General features: G+C 36.4%; 1 protein-coding gene across 1 annotated transcript in view; it reads right to left on the reverse strand.

Moving 5' to 3' along the window:
• Window positions 1-4,570: 4,570 nt before the first annotated feature.
• LOC125136644 (glycine cleavage system H protein, mitochondrial-like) overlaps window positions 4,571-18,670 on the reverse strand; it is a 61,095-nt gene continuing 46,995 nt past the window's right edge. The window contains 2 exon segments of the mRNA XM_047797477.1: window positions 4,571-4,641; window positions 4,644-4,993. Coding sequence (XP_047653433.1) covers window positions 4,571-4,641; window positions 4,644-4,993 — 421 coding nt within the window.

Consider the following 18,670-nt stretch of genomic DNA (forward strand, 5'->3'; position numbering starts at 1 on the left):
TTTCTGAATTTATATAATTCTAGCATTATATAGGACCTTCTCACAATAATCGGGGCCCCTGCCAGCACAGATAGCTATAGGATTTCATGCAAACAATGAAGCGATGTATTGGAATGACTTAATCCATATCACAGAATGAACACTATAAATATTTCATTGTTAACTCAAGGATGATCACATACAACAGATTAGAAAACATATATGCATTGGTTTATCACTCCTCACTAAAGAACTAGAGAAAACTGTTGAGTCGTTTTGTCCAAGAGACTGATCTCACTGTGAGTTCATTCTGGATGCCTCCTGTTTTTACAGTATCTAAGTTCTGCTCATCTTCTTTTGCTCACCTCTGCACTGTTTGCTACCCCACATTAGTCTGTGCCTGAGCAACAGTTTTGCCTACCATGACCGTTATTGATGTTTGCACATTTTAAACATCCATCTGTAGTCAATGAAAGTTCCATTCATACATCAAGGATTTATTGTTTTTTGTTTTGCTAAAGAGAAGCATTGTTTCTTCTAAATAAACAATAACATCTAGCCAATTCTTATTATCCCAGGAATGCACACCTGCTTGCTAGGCCCTATGCCTTTTTCTCTCCAACACAAGGTTTATTCTCTTTCAGTATTTATTGCCATGTGTTTGGCCTCACTGCAGGATTGGGGAGAGATTATATTCTATCCTGTTGACCAGAAGAGAGACTTCCTGATGAAATATGATCTGTATAACAACATAGATATCTTCTTGTCTTCAGCAACTTGAGAGAGTACAACTTACTCATAACCACTATTGTGTGAGCTGTTGATATATTTGAAAAAGAGGCACCAAAAGGAGCCAGAAAAAGAAAGCCATTGTCAAAATCAGTAATATTTATAAGGGAGTTCCTGCTGTGGTTATAGGATCTGGTGCTGTCTCTGTAGTGGCAAGGGTTAAATCCCTGGCCCGGTGCAGTGGGTTCAGGGTCTGACAAAGGTTATGGCTGCAGTTTGGATTCTATCCTTGACTTGGGGAGCTTCCATATGTCGTAGGCACAGTCAAAAAAGAGAAAAAATATATTTATAGGGATAAATAGAATATTTTCTTCACCCAACTCAAATTATCTTTGGCCTTATTCATTCATTCATTCATTCATTCATTCATCAGGAAGCTGGAAATTTGGCCCCCAGATCATTTTAATCTACTATAAAGAAAATAATCATTAAGAAAAGGAACTCAGAAAAAGAAAAAATTTTTTTTCACTGTCATCTGCTACCAAGAAATCTTTGGCATTCTGGAATCCTTATTAAGAATATTAAACCTCTAAGGAATAGATTTGTAATGTTACAATTTTCTGTGGCATTTAGGTTTCAGAAATATTTCCCAGTGGGCTTGTTCTGCTTACCCATTTTTATCTTCTATTCCTAGAGAAAAGTGACATTAAAGATATGCAAAAAGTCAGATTTCTAACTAGGCTTCCAGTCGCTTTTTGACCTTGAATATGTAGCACTGCCTTGACGATGAAACTCCTCTCCTACATCTGAATTTCTGTTAAGCCTTATGGTAGGAAGGGAAAATAGAATTTTCTTATGTTAAAAGGAAGGAATGCTTGGACACAGGATGGGATGGGATCAAGCCCAGACGTTATATCTAGTCCAAGGTCATTTAAAATCCCTGGAGCCAAACAAAACAAAACAAAACAAAACAAAACAAAACTTACATTGATACAAAAGCAAACTCTACTGATCCCACTAGGAATTTACTTTTTGGTCTCAGGAGAACCTTAATTCTTTTCTGCCTTTTGAGTGAGGTGGACAAAAGGTGGTTTTCACTGCTGCAAATCTGGTTTGATAGCAAAGCAACTATTAATTTATAAAATTGGGCAACTTCTGGGCTCACGGTATTTTTATGCTATGAGACTATCTTCTTCCAAGCTCTAACCATTGTCAGGTACTCATTTTCTCTAGACTTTTGAGTTAATACCACTAAAAAAATCTGACGTGTATAATAAAATATGCATATTGACATTCCTTTAGTCCCTTTACCATCTCAGGTGCACAAGATTACTGAAAGATGGTGTACAGTAGAAATCTTCTTATTAAGCAATGGCTACTAAAGATTTCAAAGTTTTGTGGTATTACGCATAATAATATTTGCTTTCAAAATCATCTGAGGAGCAAAACTATTCCAAATTACAAATATTCTTACCATATTAAGGACAATCTCCTTAGAAGACCATTCACCCTGACTTTAGCATAAACTGTCAGCTATTCCATGAAGTAAAATCAAACTTCAATTAAGAAACCAAACCTGTGGAGATGAGAGAGTTGGGTGATAAATGTTTCCTCATTTCTAGCAACTATTGGATTTTCTCTTTCACTCAAAGAAAGAAGCAGTCAAATCTCCAAGGCTGAGCTTTTGGGGGTGAGCTATTTCTCACAACTCTACACCTAATTATCTGTGTGTACCATCAGCAGAAATTCTCAAGGTGCTGCTTATTGAAACTGACCTGGTGGGCATCCCAGGTCTTAAGGATGAATGAATAAATGACTTTGCTGAATGTTGCTGAATATGTGATAATGTAATTAGTATTCCTGCCAAAAGAATTGAGAATGAGATGTTGCCTCTCTAGGGACTTTTGTACTTCTCTGTAAATAGTTTCTCTTAACATATGCAAGATACATATGAGCTAAGCAAAAAGGTTCATTCTAAATTAAAATGCTATTATGCTACAGATGATGTGGATGAAGGGCTTACTGAATTGTCACTCCTGGATTGACAGGGGAAGGGCATCATTTACATATTTTCCATGCACATTAAGCCCCCAAAGGCATTTGGTTTCTTCAAACAATAAAAAAGACTTTTGGGTTAGAAATAATCCACTCAAGGGATACAATAGTGACCCACTGCTAGTATCTCCATGTCTGTAAAAATAAACATGAAATTTATTTGATATTAAAAAGAAGAAAAACAAACTGTTTGAGATGAGGTACTTTCTTCTAAATTTCAAAATAAGGATTTTAAAGTATGATGTTTCAAAATCATTACGGATTGCTGCCTCAATTTGTTTAATACATTAAGGCATTTACCATATTGGCACCAAATCAAGTCAATCTAATCAATTTCCCCTTGGATACTTCAGTAACTTAGAATTTAAATGTTAATCAGTTCCATTCGGATTATTTACATACAGGTGCATAGGAAATAATCCAATGGATTGCTGCCCAATATTTGCTAGCTAAAACTGCAAAGAAAAGAATTATTTTTTTCTTCTTCCAGAGCATTTGCAAAGGATGAGTGAACTTCCTTCAGACTCAGCAGGACTTCCTCAGTCTGGCTGTGTTTCAACTCAAAATGATTTCCTCCTCAGAAACAAGCATGCGGATGCCAGTTCATCTCTCACTAGAAACAAGAATAGAGATGTATGTCTCATGGCTAAAGACTCAAATCAGGAAAATGTCTAGAGAGAAGCTGCTAGTGGGTCCCGTTCCTTTAATGGAATCACTATAAACTAAAGTAAACAGAGGAAAGCAGACCAAACACTGAGCCAAGAATCAGAAGTATAGGCCTAACATTGCCACTAACAAGCTCTGTGACTCTAAACAAGTCACATAAGTTCTATGGGCTTCGAAATACGCCTGTGTAAAGGAAAGCAGTTTGAATTGGCTGATCCTTGATTTATTAAAATAGATTGAGTGCTTGCAATTGTCTAGTTCCTGTGATAACCACTGGGATTCCTCCTAGAGAATCACCTCACAGAGCCTGCACCCTGGTACACTGAGGTTGGTTTTCTGGCTTTCTCTTTATACAAATTGACACCATCTTGATCAACTACTCTTTTTTTTTTTGTCTTTTTGCTATTTCTTGGGCCGTTCCCGCGGCATATGGAGATTCCCAGGCCAGGGGTCGAATTGAAGCTATAGGCGCCAGCCTACGCCAGAGCCACACCAACGTGGGATCCGAGCCGCGTCTGCAACCTACACCACAGCTCATGGCAACGCTGGATCCTTAATCCACTGAGCAAGGGCAGGGACCGAACCCGCAACCTCATGGTTCCTAGTCAGATTCGTTAACCACTGTGCCATTACGGGAATTCCTTGATCGACTACTCTTAAAGTCTGTGAAGAAAAGACTGCCACAGGTCAGCATGAACTACCCCTTCTAATCTTTCAAAGCTGAAGCCAACCTTGCTTAATTAGGGTCCAAAAGGACATGCAAATAATTAATGAATTTATAAGGATTGGCCTATTTTGATTATCTGAGGCTTTTTTATTAGCTAAAGATTCCCTATTATCTTAAAAATGGCATTTCATAAAAACTTCAATACTACTGAGCCACAGTGGGAACTCCTAGACTCTTTATATATTAACATTCTTTCTGACCTTAGATTTCTATACGTCTAATGTCATTTCTTATCTCTATTTCATTCATTCAACATATATTTTTGACCATTTATCATGTGCCTGGAGTTATTCTAAGTTCTGAGGATTCAGGAGTGAGCACAACAGTCACTGCCTTTATAATTTAGCTTTGAATAGGTGACAGGTTCCGAGAAGATGGGTTTCATTTTATTCTTTTCATTTTTTTTCTTTTTTCTTATGTTTCAAACTGGTTTATATAGGGGTTCCACTTTAATTCCTCAATTGATTTTATGTATTTCTCATATTTTCTTCACTCATTAGTTCATCTAGTTCTGAAGGGTTACTGAGTGCCATCTTGATCAGCCAACCATCTTCATAACAAGATTTGTTGACAAGTTCTGGATTTTCTGCTAGAGCTTCATTAATCTCAGTTACTTCTCCTTATAGAGGAGAAGAGAGTTCACTAGCAGCTTTCACACTTTCCAAAGCACCAAATTCCTCTTGTTTGTTCAATTTTGTCCCAACTTCAGGCAGACTACAGTAAACATTTCCCAAAGCTTCCTGTGAAAAATTGCTGATTCCCACTGTTCCAAAGCCATTTTCTGTTTTTATCCATTCATGTTTGTCTGTGAATTTTCGCAGGGAGAGCAGAGTGGAACTGGTGTGCAGCAACTAGACGGCGCCCATCCTCAGCCCCCAACCGCACGTAGGCTGGGGATCACAGCCCACAAACTCCCAGCTGCTCGCAGTGCCATGTTTGCGGGGGTCCATTTTTTTTCTTTGCACGCAGTAGAAAATTTTCATTGCAAAACTAGATTCTTGTGTTGAAGAGGCAAAAACACGGAAACCTGGAAACAATAACAATAACTTCAGCTGTACTATGGGATGATTAGAATTGTTGTGCAGCATTCTCTAGATAATTTTATTACAATCAAATTCTGTTTGCAACACTGCCACTGTTTCCATATTGAAAGGACTCTGCTAAGGGAGTTTCCCCATGGCTTAGCGGATTAAGGATCTGGTGTTGTCGTTGTCGTGGCTCTGGTACTGCTGTGGCATGGGTTTGATCCCTGGTCCAGGAACTTCCACATGCCTCAGCAAAACAAAAACAAAACAAAAAAACCAAAACACACTGAAAAGGCTATGGTTAGAGCTAGTCTCTGTTATGACTGAGAAATAAAACGCATGCTTTTCAGAATCCAGTTCACTTGCCTGTCTCCCTCTTTCAGCCTCCTTCCCTCCCTCCCTTCCTTCCTCCTTTCCCTTATTCTCCTTTTCTTCCAGAATCACCTAAATGCTTTTCATAGTAACTTTTTCTTTGCAAATTTTGCATCATTCATCTTAAAAGTATCAATATAAGAGATGAGTGATAGAGGGATGTAACATTAAATAAAAATTTAAAGTATAAAATTTCAAATACTATGACTCAGGAGTAGGGGAGTTTTATCAAGGCAAATGGTCTCAATAAAACTTAAAGTTATACTGCCTACCAATAATCAACTGCTTGTAAAGAAAGGCTCTATCATTCTCAGCAATAACGTTTGAGAAGTGGTATGATTTTGACCGCAGTGAAAATGTGGTCAAAATTTTGCTGTTTAGCATAAGAATTTCTTGGTAAGCATTTTCTAAACCTAGCACATATTAACTTTTTGAAAGGTTAATTCCAGCAACTAATAACTAAGATAGCTAAAAACTTATTAGCTTGAAAGTTTGATAAGGACAAGAAAGAAGGAGAAACGAATCTGCTTTTCTAAGGATATATCCAACGGATCAAGCTTTCATTCCCAACAGCACACAGATTTCCTGACTTTCAATCTGACACCCATAAATATTCCAGCTCAGTAGGTCTTTGGGTTCCCCAGTCTCTATAAATATACCATAGCTTTTGATTGTTTTATGATGGAAGTTTATTTTATTTTATTTTTGCCTGCACAGTTGGCTTTGTTTTTTTTTCCCTATGCTTTATAGACCCTTGTCTTTTTATTAGTTCAGTGTTCCCTGTTGATTTTGTGTTTTATATTCCTGCTGTCACCACCAGAACCTCACTGTAAACAAGAATGTTGTATCTCAGTGGGTTATTTTCTGTTAATGACCTGTGATACAGTATATAAATAAACCAGCAAGTCATCCACAGGTGCAGTTTATTAGAGTTATTGCACTGTGGCTTGGGTAATGTTCCTCGGTTCTTTAAAACTTTGCTGCTTTGAGAAGCAAAGGGGCCAGCTAGCTGGCAGTTTTGAAGAGAGAAAAATGAGCCTGTCACTTTGCGATGGATGAGAACCCAACCTAATAATCATCATTTTAATTTCTCAGTGTCAACATCTAGGTTGCTCTATGACTTTAAAAATTCCACTAAGTCGAAGTACCCAGATAAAGTGGTCTGGTTCTAATAGCCTTCTTGAGCAGGAGTAGAGGGAACACACAATGGTCCCTCCCCACACATAAAAAAATAAAACCACAGGGAGAAATACACACTATCCTGCTCAATTAGAACAAGAGGGATTGTTCTGGGTTGTACACAGCTGCATAATGAAAACCGATAATGACAGCTTATTAATGAATTCTCATAATCCCTGGTGAGGTAGGTGTTATTAAGATGCAGGTTCACATAAAGCAATGGAGGCTAAGTAATTCTCCCAGGGCCATGTGGTGACTCAGTCCCTACGTGGGAATCAGAGACACCACATGAGCTCCTGCCACACCTTGTGCTCTAACCACTAGATCATGGTCTGTCTTTGCGTTGAGATGAAATTAGTAGAAGTGAAAATTGGAGCTGAAGAGTCAAGAGATAGAAGGAATATTTGATAATGGTTTCAGAAGGGAACGGAAAGGTAATAAAGGACCCTGAGGACACTAACATGCTTCAGTGAGCAGATGCGTGCTTCTGGCTTTGAAATACATTAGGAACAGATTCTGCCACACAGCAGAAGCCTTCAGAATGTGGAGAAGACAAGGAAAAAAGCAGAGGTAAAATGGAAAGTGCGGTGGAGGAGACTGACAGTCTGGACCTTCTATTCTGTTATGTATTATCCTTAAAATTGAGCTCCAAGTCTTGTTGGTCATGCTGTGTAGGGAATAAGGTTGCAGACTCTCTACCTTACTAATTATGAACAGAATAGTAGTAGATATTCCTTTATGTCTCCTGTTTTCTTATTATTCATAATAGTAATATTCACTTATAAATATTTATAATTATCTATCACTGGTGTTAAAAAAAATCTCTGAGTCTTCACCATAGGTATCTAGGATAACTCAATTCTGAACTATCAAAACAGCCTGTGCTTAACAAATCCCCAGTAATTTAAGATGTTTAACTAGTGCATGCACAGCCATACCTGTCACTGAAATGATGAGTTTCACTTTGATGCATCTCAATCTTCAAATTTGTTACAGGTCCTTAATCAGACAGACATACTTGTTTCTCTTTGCCGTGTTTGTTCTGGAAATATTTCTGCTCAGTGGATCCGCATGATCAGTTAGCTCCACTGTTTTTATCAAATATATCAAAAGCACGCAATCTATGCTGTTGCATAAAATTAGTTTTGAGTTAGCATTCCAATACAGTTTATTGAAATTTACTAATTCAACTGAGAGTGAACTATTGAAGCATAATCTTAGAAACAAAACATTAGCACATAGGTCTCATGATAGCCAAGTCAAGGCTATCCCCAGTTATATTTTTTATTTTCCATCCCATAGTGTTGTCACTGTTTAATTCTTGGGACATCATTAATGTTCATCTATTGAGCACCTGTTACTTGAGATGCATGTAGCAGGACAGTGTCATTTTTCTTTGCTTTTGGTTGAAATATCAGAAGCAGAACTGTCAGAGCATGATAATCTTACCTGAGTTCTCTGTTCGTATACCTTATCTTTCTAGTGTTTCTCACTGGTTCTCCTTTTGGAGAATGCTGCACCCATAAACACTTCGCTCTATATGGCTATGGTCTCCTTATTAATTACATACTGAGACATGGTTAAAATGGTAGGAGAGTGGAAGGCCACTTATAGTAATGACTTCAGCTTCTCTCTTTATGGAAACTCTTAAATCATTATCTAATGTTAAATCTACCAACACTTGGCATAGCAGGTTTTTTTTTGTTTGTTTGTTTGTTTGTTTTTGTTTTTCTGGAAGGAAAGAAAGGATACCTATAATACTTATTTAACCAGGGAAACCTTTTTTTTTTTTTTTTTTAAAGACAGGAACATCAGATACTATTTGTGATACTTCTTTAGCACTTAATATTTTAAAATTATCATAAATCATAGTGACTGTTAGGTCCATGAGTGGTTCTCAGAACTTTCGTTCTTTCCTGGCCTATCCAATTTATCATCTGCTTAGAATCTTGCATTTTTATTATTTCACTCCTAACTTCCTCTTTCGCTTATTTCTGACTTACTAAATAAGAACAGAGAAATGAAAAATCTTACCTTTTACTTGCTTTGAGGAATGACTTCAGAGTGACACTTGAAATAAATGTTTGTATATGCTTGATTAAATGCATGTATGGGTGTATATTAACATACATAATTTTTCTTGGTGATTTAAATGACATATAATATTTCATCAAAAAATCATAACTTAATACAGAAAAAAGACTGTCAAAAGGGCCTCTAGAGGTTAAAATATAAGGTAATTAATGGAGGGAATTAAATCCATCCTCCCTGTTGCTTCCCTCAGTTGAGGCTCCTGGGAGCATCAGACACCAGAAAGTGAGCACAGGGCAGCATGGTTGGAAGTCTCAGAAGAGGTTGTTAGGAAATGAGCTGTTAGAGATTAGTATCTTAGTGGACCAGGGGAAAGGATGGGCCAGTGCTGCGGGCAAGCGCTTTTCCATCTTGAAGAAGTGTTGCATAATGCACATATGGCTTTCTTTTTTTTTTTTTTCCTGCTTCTATGTTATCTCACTACCAGTATACCCAGTTCTCTCTTGAACTGGTGGGGAATTTTGTGTTAGAAATCATAATAGCTTAGCTTTTGGAGGAAAATTAGAGATTTACTCAAACTGTCCCCTAATGCCTGAATCCATAAAACATTATTCTTGTTAAATAGAAATCCACCTCTACCTGAATACTTGCAGTGATTGTGAATTTGCCACATCTCACAGTAGCTATTCCACATCCCACCTCTCTGTAGCTTTCACCCATTTGACTCTTCTGCCTCCTGAAATGACCGCAATAAATGACTCTCTTCCAGGTGAGATGCTTCACAGTTCTATGGGCAGCCATCCCTGGCGAGCTCCTTTTCTGACCTGAGATGCCACATTGCCTTAGCAGTTCTTCAGGTCCTGTGCTTATGGGACTAGCCCTTATCTTCCTGACTACTGTTTTCTAAATGCACTCTGGTTTGCCAAGATCCCAACAATAAATATTTTCTAAGAAAAGAAACAATATTCCAGATATGGTATAATCAATGCAGTAATAAGGATATTGATTTCTAAGGTCTGGATATCATACTTTTACTAATGTCATTGAATTAGCTTAAATTGCTGATTAGCTATAACACAGAATTGGCTCATAGTAAGCTTGAAGTCAGTTAAGAATTTCAGACAGTTTCATATATATATATATATATATATATATACACATACACACACACACATGATTTTCCTATCCTGGCCTTTATGTATCATAAGATATTTCCTATCCTGCCTTTATGTACCATAAGATCATATTAGTAGAGAAAATGTTCTGGAAAAAAAAGCAGATAAAATAACTCTTCTATTATGTGTTTAGAAGCTCCCACCTGAAGTTTGTGTGTTGGTTTATAACACTGAGAGCTTTCCATGTGAAATCTGAAACTGGCCACTCTACACAGACAGCAAGAAAGACCCAAGAAAGAGGCAGACCACTTCACTTCGTAGGTGGCAGTTTCAGTAAGAAAGGAAACTTACATATGGGGCTTGTCTTGGGCAGCCACAAGATGAGTAGATCTCTACATCTACCTCTAGGAATGTTAAAAGTTGTTTATATAGAGGCCCTAACTTGGTTCACTCACAACCATAATCCAGATGGTCTCAACAACACCTTACTCTCTTGAGACCACATCCTTGAAACAGCTTTGGCTATGGGAACAGTGGCCAGAACATACATTCCACGGACAGGGTGGGGGAAGGGCCTCCAATTATGCAGGTCCAGTTTGTGGGTCAACTGGCAGTCAAGTTTTCTTGATGTCCTCCTTCAACTGTGTATTAATTTCTGCATCCTGCAATTTGAAACATATTGATAAACTATAGTATTTCTGGGTCGAAGGGCAAGAATGTGGGATTTAAGGAGATGGCTTAAGAGGGACTGTCAAAGGAACTGGAAAGTAGCATAAAGAAGAAATAATGTGATATCTATTTCTTTTGAGAGCTCTCTTGAAATATCTGAACCATGGCTATAAAAGGAAGAAGTTAAATTAACTGATATATGTTTAAAAAAGGCAAAATATAACCCATTAGCAGGAAGAACTGTCTTAACCGTTAGATTTTTTCCAACAGTAGCATAAACTCTTTTGGGCAATAGTGATAGTGATGTTTTTAAAAGTGGAAAAATACTGGCTGAGGATACTTTTAAGTGCATTAACTTGTCCTGGCTAAATTATTTTTTCGTATTAATGAGTTTATAAATGTTTTTGGTATCAAATAACATTAACATTTATCCCAACTAAATGTTATTTCATTACTTTGGCCCAATCTTCATTTTGTCATGTCTTGTAATTTGGTGTAGTTTCATACTTTATAAATGTTGTTTTTGTATTCTTAAGTTATTGATATAAACATGAGTAGCAGCATATTTAGGGCTCCAGTTTTTAGTCAACACTGGGCAGTATGTGAAAGCCCATAAGGGAAAGAATTATTGAGTATGCATATCACTATTTTATTCTACAGGATATTGTGGATGAATCTGTTCATTGGTTTTGATCACAGTTCTTTGACCTACCACCAAATAGAGGCACAGCAATCCAAAAGAAAGGGGCGGAGCCTTGAGAGAAAGGAAGTTTGGTGAGAGCATCTGAGCACACTTGTGCTATCATTGTGTTTACTCTCTGACATAGGACCAATTGGAAGCCATAGCCCAGATTCAGGGGTAGGGTAAGGGCACTATGGGATTCAAAGTTTGTTGTATGAATTCCTTTGGTACCTTTGGTCCTTAGAAGACAGAGTGTGGCCAACGGTAAACACTCAAAATTCTTTCCTGTAACTTCTGCCTACATTATACCTTTCCTCCTTTTGGAGACTGATATTTTTGCATGTTTCTAGTCCTAATTATCATCTTTACATATCTATAATTTTTCAAATATCCTGAACACTGATATATATTGCATTGCAAATTATTTTAGTCCATGAGATATAATTCATATGGAATACATAAACAGTTTTGTTAAAAGATCCCGAAATATCCTCAAATCCTAAGTCCTAAAAGATCTTGAACCACTGAAGTTTTTTTTTCCTTAGTTTGTGCTAACCTCCTCTTTTAACCTAAACTGATGTAAGCCATTAGTTATGTCTCAGTGCTACTACCACATTCCATATACCTCAGTTGAGAATGAACATTTTGCAGCATTTTTTTTCTATTTTGTGACTTTGAGTGTAATTGCATTAAGAAATTATGTGATTAACAGTGAGAAGAAAGGGAGTATCTATCAATATCAGTCACATAGATATTGGACTTACTGTGGATTCTTCAATGTGGCACAGCTATGAAGCATATTACTGAAGGGTAGGGTAGTATGTACGGCTTAAAAATAGAGAAAGACAAGCTGTTGAAAGTTTTCATGACCATGATAAATGAAAAAAACAATAAGACATAAAAATAAAATGCATATGGCAAAACTTAAAATATCTTAACCATTTGCTTACCAAGTGAGTCTGACATTAGGAAGAGAATATAAGTACTAACTGGTTTGTTGGTTATGAATAAGCTAGAATGCACCAAGCAAAACAGAAAATTGAAAATGAAAGCAAAATTTAGAAAGTTGTCTACTCACAATTTAAGTATCATGGCATAACATTTCAGAAAATCTGGTGGAAAGGGGTTTACATAAATTATGATGTAGCTGAAAATCACTTTGATGGATTTGACAGAATAGTATGGGGAGAGGAGGGGAAGCTTCATCCTGAACAAATGTATAATGCTAATTGACTGGTGCTCAGTTCCTACAAAAACCTTCAATATATCCCATGAGAGAATACCAACAGGCTAAGATATAAGAGGTCTGTTTCCCAGAAGGCAGTGATGTGGGCACATACCAACTGAAGATGTTGGGGACTGAGAAAGCCAGCATGATGTATTTGAAGGGGTTTGCAATAATCTGTGTGTTATGACCTGGACAAGAAATATTTTCTAGCAGCACAAGCCCATTGCAAGAAAGCTATAAGGGAAAAAAATCTGAAATTTTATCATTTCTGCACACAGATCTCTCTCTCAAACTTCCTGTAGAATGAAACATTTTGGCATTTAATTTTTCTCAATGAAGCATTCAGCTTTCTGACGACAGAGTTTTATTCTGTTCCACTCTACACTGCTATGAATGACAATTTTAACACTTGCAGGAGAAGAAAAAAAAATTTTCTTTTTCTGTCTACCTATCTTAGACTCATGACTGGTGCCTGGTATGTGACACTGGCAAAAGACAAATTAACTAGAGAAAAACAAAGAGGAATCTATTAACATGTGCATAGCACAAACACACACACACAGGAACATTCAGAGACGAGTAACTCAAATGGGTAGATAGAACTCAGGCTTATATAAGCATCTTAACAACAACAAACCAATATATTTTAAGAAAATTTACATATCAAAGGAAAAGGAATTAGAGTTTTTAAGGTGGCAAATTGTGGAAGAGTAAATATATGGCGGAACTAATTAAAGATAAGGGCTAGTTACTCAAGTTTGTTGAGTGAATTCCTTTGGTACCCTCTCTGGGCTGATAAAGGGTAGCTTTTGTGCTTCCTGGTAGAGAGAGGAGGGAGGACACTTTTACAAATTTATGTTCAGCTTTTAGTCAAATAGAAAGCAGAGAGATTTTCATGTATCTGTTTCTCCTCAACATGGCATATTTTTGGGGTGGCATATTTTGCTACCCTTTACACGGATGTAGTGCTTTCTTTAAGACCCTCATACAAACAGATATTGTAAACATTTTTGGAATGTATAGCATGAGTCTAATTAGTTTGTATCTTTATATGTTTGAAACAAAAAAAAATTAGAATTAAAAATCACTAAAATGCTTGTCACTTTCATTTATCAGTTTATTTCTACATATGTAGACTCTAATGATATTATAGTTTGTAATCTGACTTTTGGTGATTATTCCTGCATTTTATTGATTTTTTTTTCTTTTTTGGCCACCCTACAGCATATGAGGTTCTCAGGTTAGGGATCAAATCTGCACAAACCTATGCCAAATCTGCATCAACACCCGATCCTTAACGCACTGTGCCTGGCTCCAGATCAAACCTGTGTCCCAGAGCTCCAGAGATGCCTCCGATCCCGTTGCACCACAGTGGGAATTCCTATTGGAGAAATATTAATGTCCTTGATTGTGGGGTGTTATTCTAGGCCCTGTGGAGTATTTCTGAAATATATAGCATATACATATATTGTCTTTATAAAAATCTAAAAAAATTTTGAATTCTGAAGTATTTCTGGTCTGACAGTTTTCATATTTAAACTGTGTATACTTATCTATAAATATTTATTTGTGGTCTCCCACTAGATTAAAAGATCCACAAAACGAGCAATTATACTTGCTTTGTTTCCATTTTATCAACAGCACATTTCTACATGCGTGGCATGGGATAAGTATTTAAGAATAAGTTAAAATGGAATATTACTCTTCAAGTTTTCCCTCTCTTATCCTAAAGGTTTTTTTTAAGATTTATTTTTTATTATAGTTGATTTAGATGATTTACAGTGTTCTCCTCTTTATCCTGTTCTTTCATGCCATTTGAAGGCCATTCACATTCCCAAAGGTGATTACGGTTTGCATCCTCTCGGGCATCTCATCCCAAGATACAATCCCTAAGCACCAGGCACATCCCTCTCTTGCTTGTTATGTGGAGGATGTGGATTTAAGCCTTGTTTTCTTTTCTCTTTGAGTGCTTCACCCACCAAGCCTCAGATCATTTTGAGTGTTCATCTCTTTAAATAATTTATAGGTTAATGCCAATCTTTTGAGTATGTTCTTGGTTTTGTGTCCCTCTTCCAAATTATTCATGTCAGTATAAAATTTAAACTAATCATATAACTCTCTGAGCAACTGCAAGATTTCTTTGAATGTTTTTTTTTTTCTCATGTATCATTCACAATTATGCAGTCCTAATGCCACTTTCTGGAATCTTTTATATAAGCCACACTCTTTCCCAAAGTCTCTCATTATAGTGCCATACTAATATTTTCTTTAAACTCAGTGAAATGTATGTTCTTAACTTGAAAGGAAAGTAGAGTGAATGGATTTGTTAGAATTTATCAGGTATAACCTAGCTTTTACCAACAGTACCTCATTTAATCCTTAAAGTGACCTTAAGAGTTGGCATTCTTATTTTATTTTTTGAGTGTGTACTATGGCAAGTGCTATGCTAAGTACTTAATTTTTATTAATCCCTTTATTTTTTTTTTGGCAAATGCTGTTTTAGAAAATATTATTATGTTCAACTAATTGTTCTTTATCCTTTTCTTTCCACTTAATTGAATTAGAATTCTTCTTTCGAATAAGCATAATTAGTCAAATTCTCTTCCGACCATTACCCCTACTTCCTACTCCTCACACACATTCAATTAAAAAGGCTACAGGAGAGGGAGAAAGGTATCTTTCCCCCCAGTGTACTAAATATATTTAGAATTTCTTAGACTTGGCATGGAGAATAAAGGACTCTTGCTATGGATCATTTAAAATATTAAGGTGATTTTTAGGAAAACAGTGAGGTTTGTCCCTTGACTTCTTATCTATATCTATATCTATATCTATCCATGAAAAGGTAGTACTGGTAGGAGGTTATATTGAGAGGAGACTTAGGAACTTATTGTCATTTAGACATTAATACAACTTTTGTGAAATCCTCTGTCTCTGTCAGCTTTGGTATGGGACATTACCTAATCTGGGGGCCTGGAAAATACCAGTAGGAAAACAAAACAAAACAAACAAAAATACAAGGTTAGGTTGGTTCTGTTGGTCAAATGGCTTGTTTCTAATGTGGCTACGGCTGCAGAACTATTGGCTCCTGCTACTCTAAATAATATCCCTCTTAACAAACCTCTGTCTTTAGAAGACATGATAAATTTCCATTGTCCAGTTACAGGCATGCATCTCATGTCACAAAGTCTAAGAGGGTATAAAATAAAATCTCTCTTGTTCAAAATTTGAAGTTGACTTTGTTATCTAGCCATTGACGTATTTTCAAAGACAATTAAAAAAAATCTATTTTTTTCCTGTAAGATTCCTTAATAGTGTTACTTGAGAATATATGAAAAAAACCTAAAAAACCTCTACTATGCCAGTATATTCTGTCTCATGTATTGTGCTCCATTGTATCCAATGTTCCAGGTTTATTTATTAATGTGATAAATTTTTCCATATATCAATCAACTTCATTTAAAGTCTTTGATCAATTGGGCAACTTCCTTGGCAACTACATATTCCCCCGTGTTTCTTCTGTGCTTTCTTTCATAGCTGGGAAACAATTTTATTTTTAGGAAGATAAAGCTTTAATGAGCCCTTTAGGAATCTTTATTCAAAGATGTCCAGTCCACCAGAGATCAGCTAAGGTGTCTAAAATGTGAATTACTTACTGATTAGAAGCCACCGCTAGATTTTTTTCTATTTCTTGAGGTCACCAATCAAATTCAAACCATGTTTTAAATTCCACTCAACATCAAAGCCCTTTTTTTTTAAACAAAGCAATTTTTTCATTCTTTTTTGCTGAGAAGAATATTTTAAAATCATGATTCACGGCTTTCAAACTTTGTGGCGAATGAAAAACAATGCTTTAATAAACCTTGATCCTTTGCAAACAGTATCCCATTAGATGGTTTAAATAATGCACTTGCTGATTCCCGCAGCCCAAAATGTGTCTTGTAGACAATGTTATTATTACTAATGGTAGTTGGATTATTAGAAATTAAAAGGTTTCTAAGCATTTAAAAAATACAAACCGTTAAAGCGATTTAAGCAATTTGAAAGTATTTAAAAAAATACAAAGAATACAAAAGAGTAGTGAGTTAACCTCTTTAGTTCTTCTCATTGAACCGTAGAAAAATTTCAGCTTTTAATTAGCTGACAAAAAAATGGGAAAATCCATAACCATATATACCTTTAAGTTCTTTCTCATTAGACAGAAAGCAACACCAGCTGAGATGCTATTTAGACCAGATGGAGATTAGTCTGAATGAGGAGTTGATTTTCTTGGGTAGCACAATGAACCAAGCAGTTATTTTTTGTGTTTGTGAGGGATACATCACCAAATCTGTATTCTGGCTTATGTCTTCACTCCTGGAGGGAGAATCCTTTCTTGGAAATTGCCAATGCTTAATGGGAAGGAGGGAAAGAGGGAGGAAGGGAGGAAGGAAGAGGAAGGAAAGAAGGGTTAAATTAATTAAACAAAGGAAATCTTTTTGCTTGATGTAGTGCTAATGCCCTGGCAGCCTTGTAAGCAATCCAAAATCTAAACTTATAAATGGCTCAGGGTTAAGAAATCCAAACCCAAAAGGACAACAATCACAGCCAACTTGGCTTTAAGCTATAGACCATCAATAATTTCCTTACTTTGCTTCCACCTTTTCTTTATGGAAACAGTCTCCCTGATCTCATGTAGGTGGTGACCACCTAACCACTTCTGGTTTGGCATTGCCCAGTTCAAACTGATACTTACTCAAATAAACTCTTAAAATTCAAATATGCCTCAGTTTATCTTTTAGCAGATGTTCGGAAGTAAGGAAGGTATATAGGAAGGATGAGAGCCTGAGAGAGAAAGGAGGCTGGAGAAGAGAGGGAGGGAATCATTTAAAAAAAAAATTAGAAACCTGAATGTATTTTGCTCTTCTGTATCTCCTAGGTGGAAAAGGAGTGTTACCTGTGTCTTTAATAAATGGAGGTCTCCATTATTTAGACACTTTCATTTTCATGTTAATGGCTATTATTTAAGTTTCAGGGAAGTCAGAGAGTTCAGTGTCATCTGATGTTAGGTTGAAATGTCTTAAATCAATTAGTTTGTAAAGCTACTGCAGTTTAAACTAATACCACTGGTGGGTTCATCTTATGCAAAGAGATATAGATCTCCCTGAAAGCTTCTATTTTTCTTTCCTCCTTTTGCTTAGGGAATTGAATAGAAACTTTAAAGCTTAAATTAAAAGAATCTTCTCTCATTTAATTTGGAGATGGGAAATTGGAGATTGCTTAGTCTAGAGAACTTTCAAAGGCTTGATACCTAAATGTAATCTTTGGGTGGATTTTTTCCTGATGATGTGACACCATTTGAATACAATGAAGCATCATCATTTATCAGATCGCTAAGAATCTTGATACAAAAATAGGTCTCCATAGGAATGCAGCTTGAACCAATAACAAGCTTCCTTTGTGATAAATTGACACTAAAGCCCAATCCTGAAAATCTCTTATATTATTTAGAGGACCAGTGATCAAAGACAGAAGGGAAGAAAGAGCCGCAGCCTCGTATATTCTCCATTGATGCTGAGAGAGTGTCAGTAACAGGGAATGCAGTTACTACCAGGGAGAGCTGGAGAGCAGCTTTAAACCTCACATTCATATATCTTCTGGAAAAGTCAGGGGAAGGAGTGGAAAAAAAAATCAGGACAGTGTTCTTTAAAAGTATCTACACAAATTGCTGCTCTCCAATAGGACTGGGGCAAAGACAAATTTAGGTAGAACAAAAGAATTGGAATGTCACTGGAATGTTAATGGGAATGATAAGAAAATGCTAAGGGTTGGCTAATGGGGCTGGTTTCAATCCAGTGAGAATCTAGTCACTCTCTTTCTAATTTATACAACATTCTGTTGCCAGGCTAATCTTCTTAAAGTCCAGTTTTCCCCACATCACTTTTTGCTTAAATTTCCCTGTGCTTCCCCGTTGCTTATAGGCTCTTGTGTTGCAGGACAGCTCCACCAAATTGTTGGACATGTTAAAAATTGATGAACAACCAAATTGAAATCCCATGATATAAAATGTATATTGACAGCTATGTATACTACAGTTTCTTAAAAAATTGAAGAGTTATAGCTGGCATAACCTATACCATTCTAGCAGATCTTAATCATTACCAATAAAATATTAGCTCATTTATATAATATGCATTTTTCATTATGAAAACACTTTCTTTTCAGATAAGTCAC

This window comes from Phacochoerus africanus, chromosome 9 (assembly GCF_016906955.1).
Source record: "Phacochoerus africanus isolate WHEZ1 chromosome 9, ROS_Pafr_v1, whole genome shotgun sequence".
Classification (NCBI taxonomy): domain Eukaryota; kingdom Metazoa; phylum Chordata; class Mammalia; order Artiodactyla; family Suidae; genus Phacochoerus; species Phacochoerus africanus.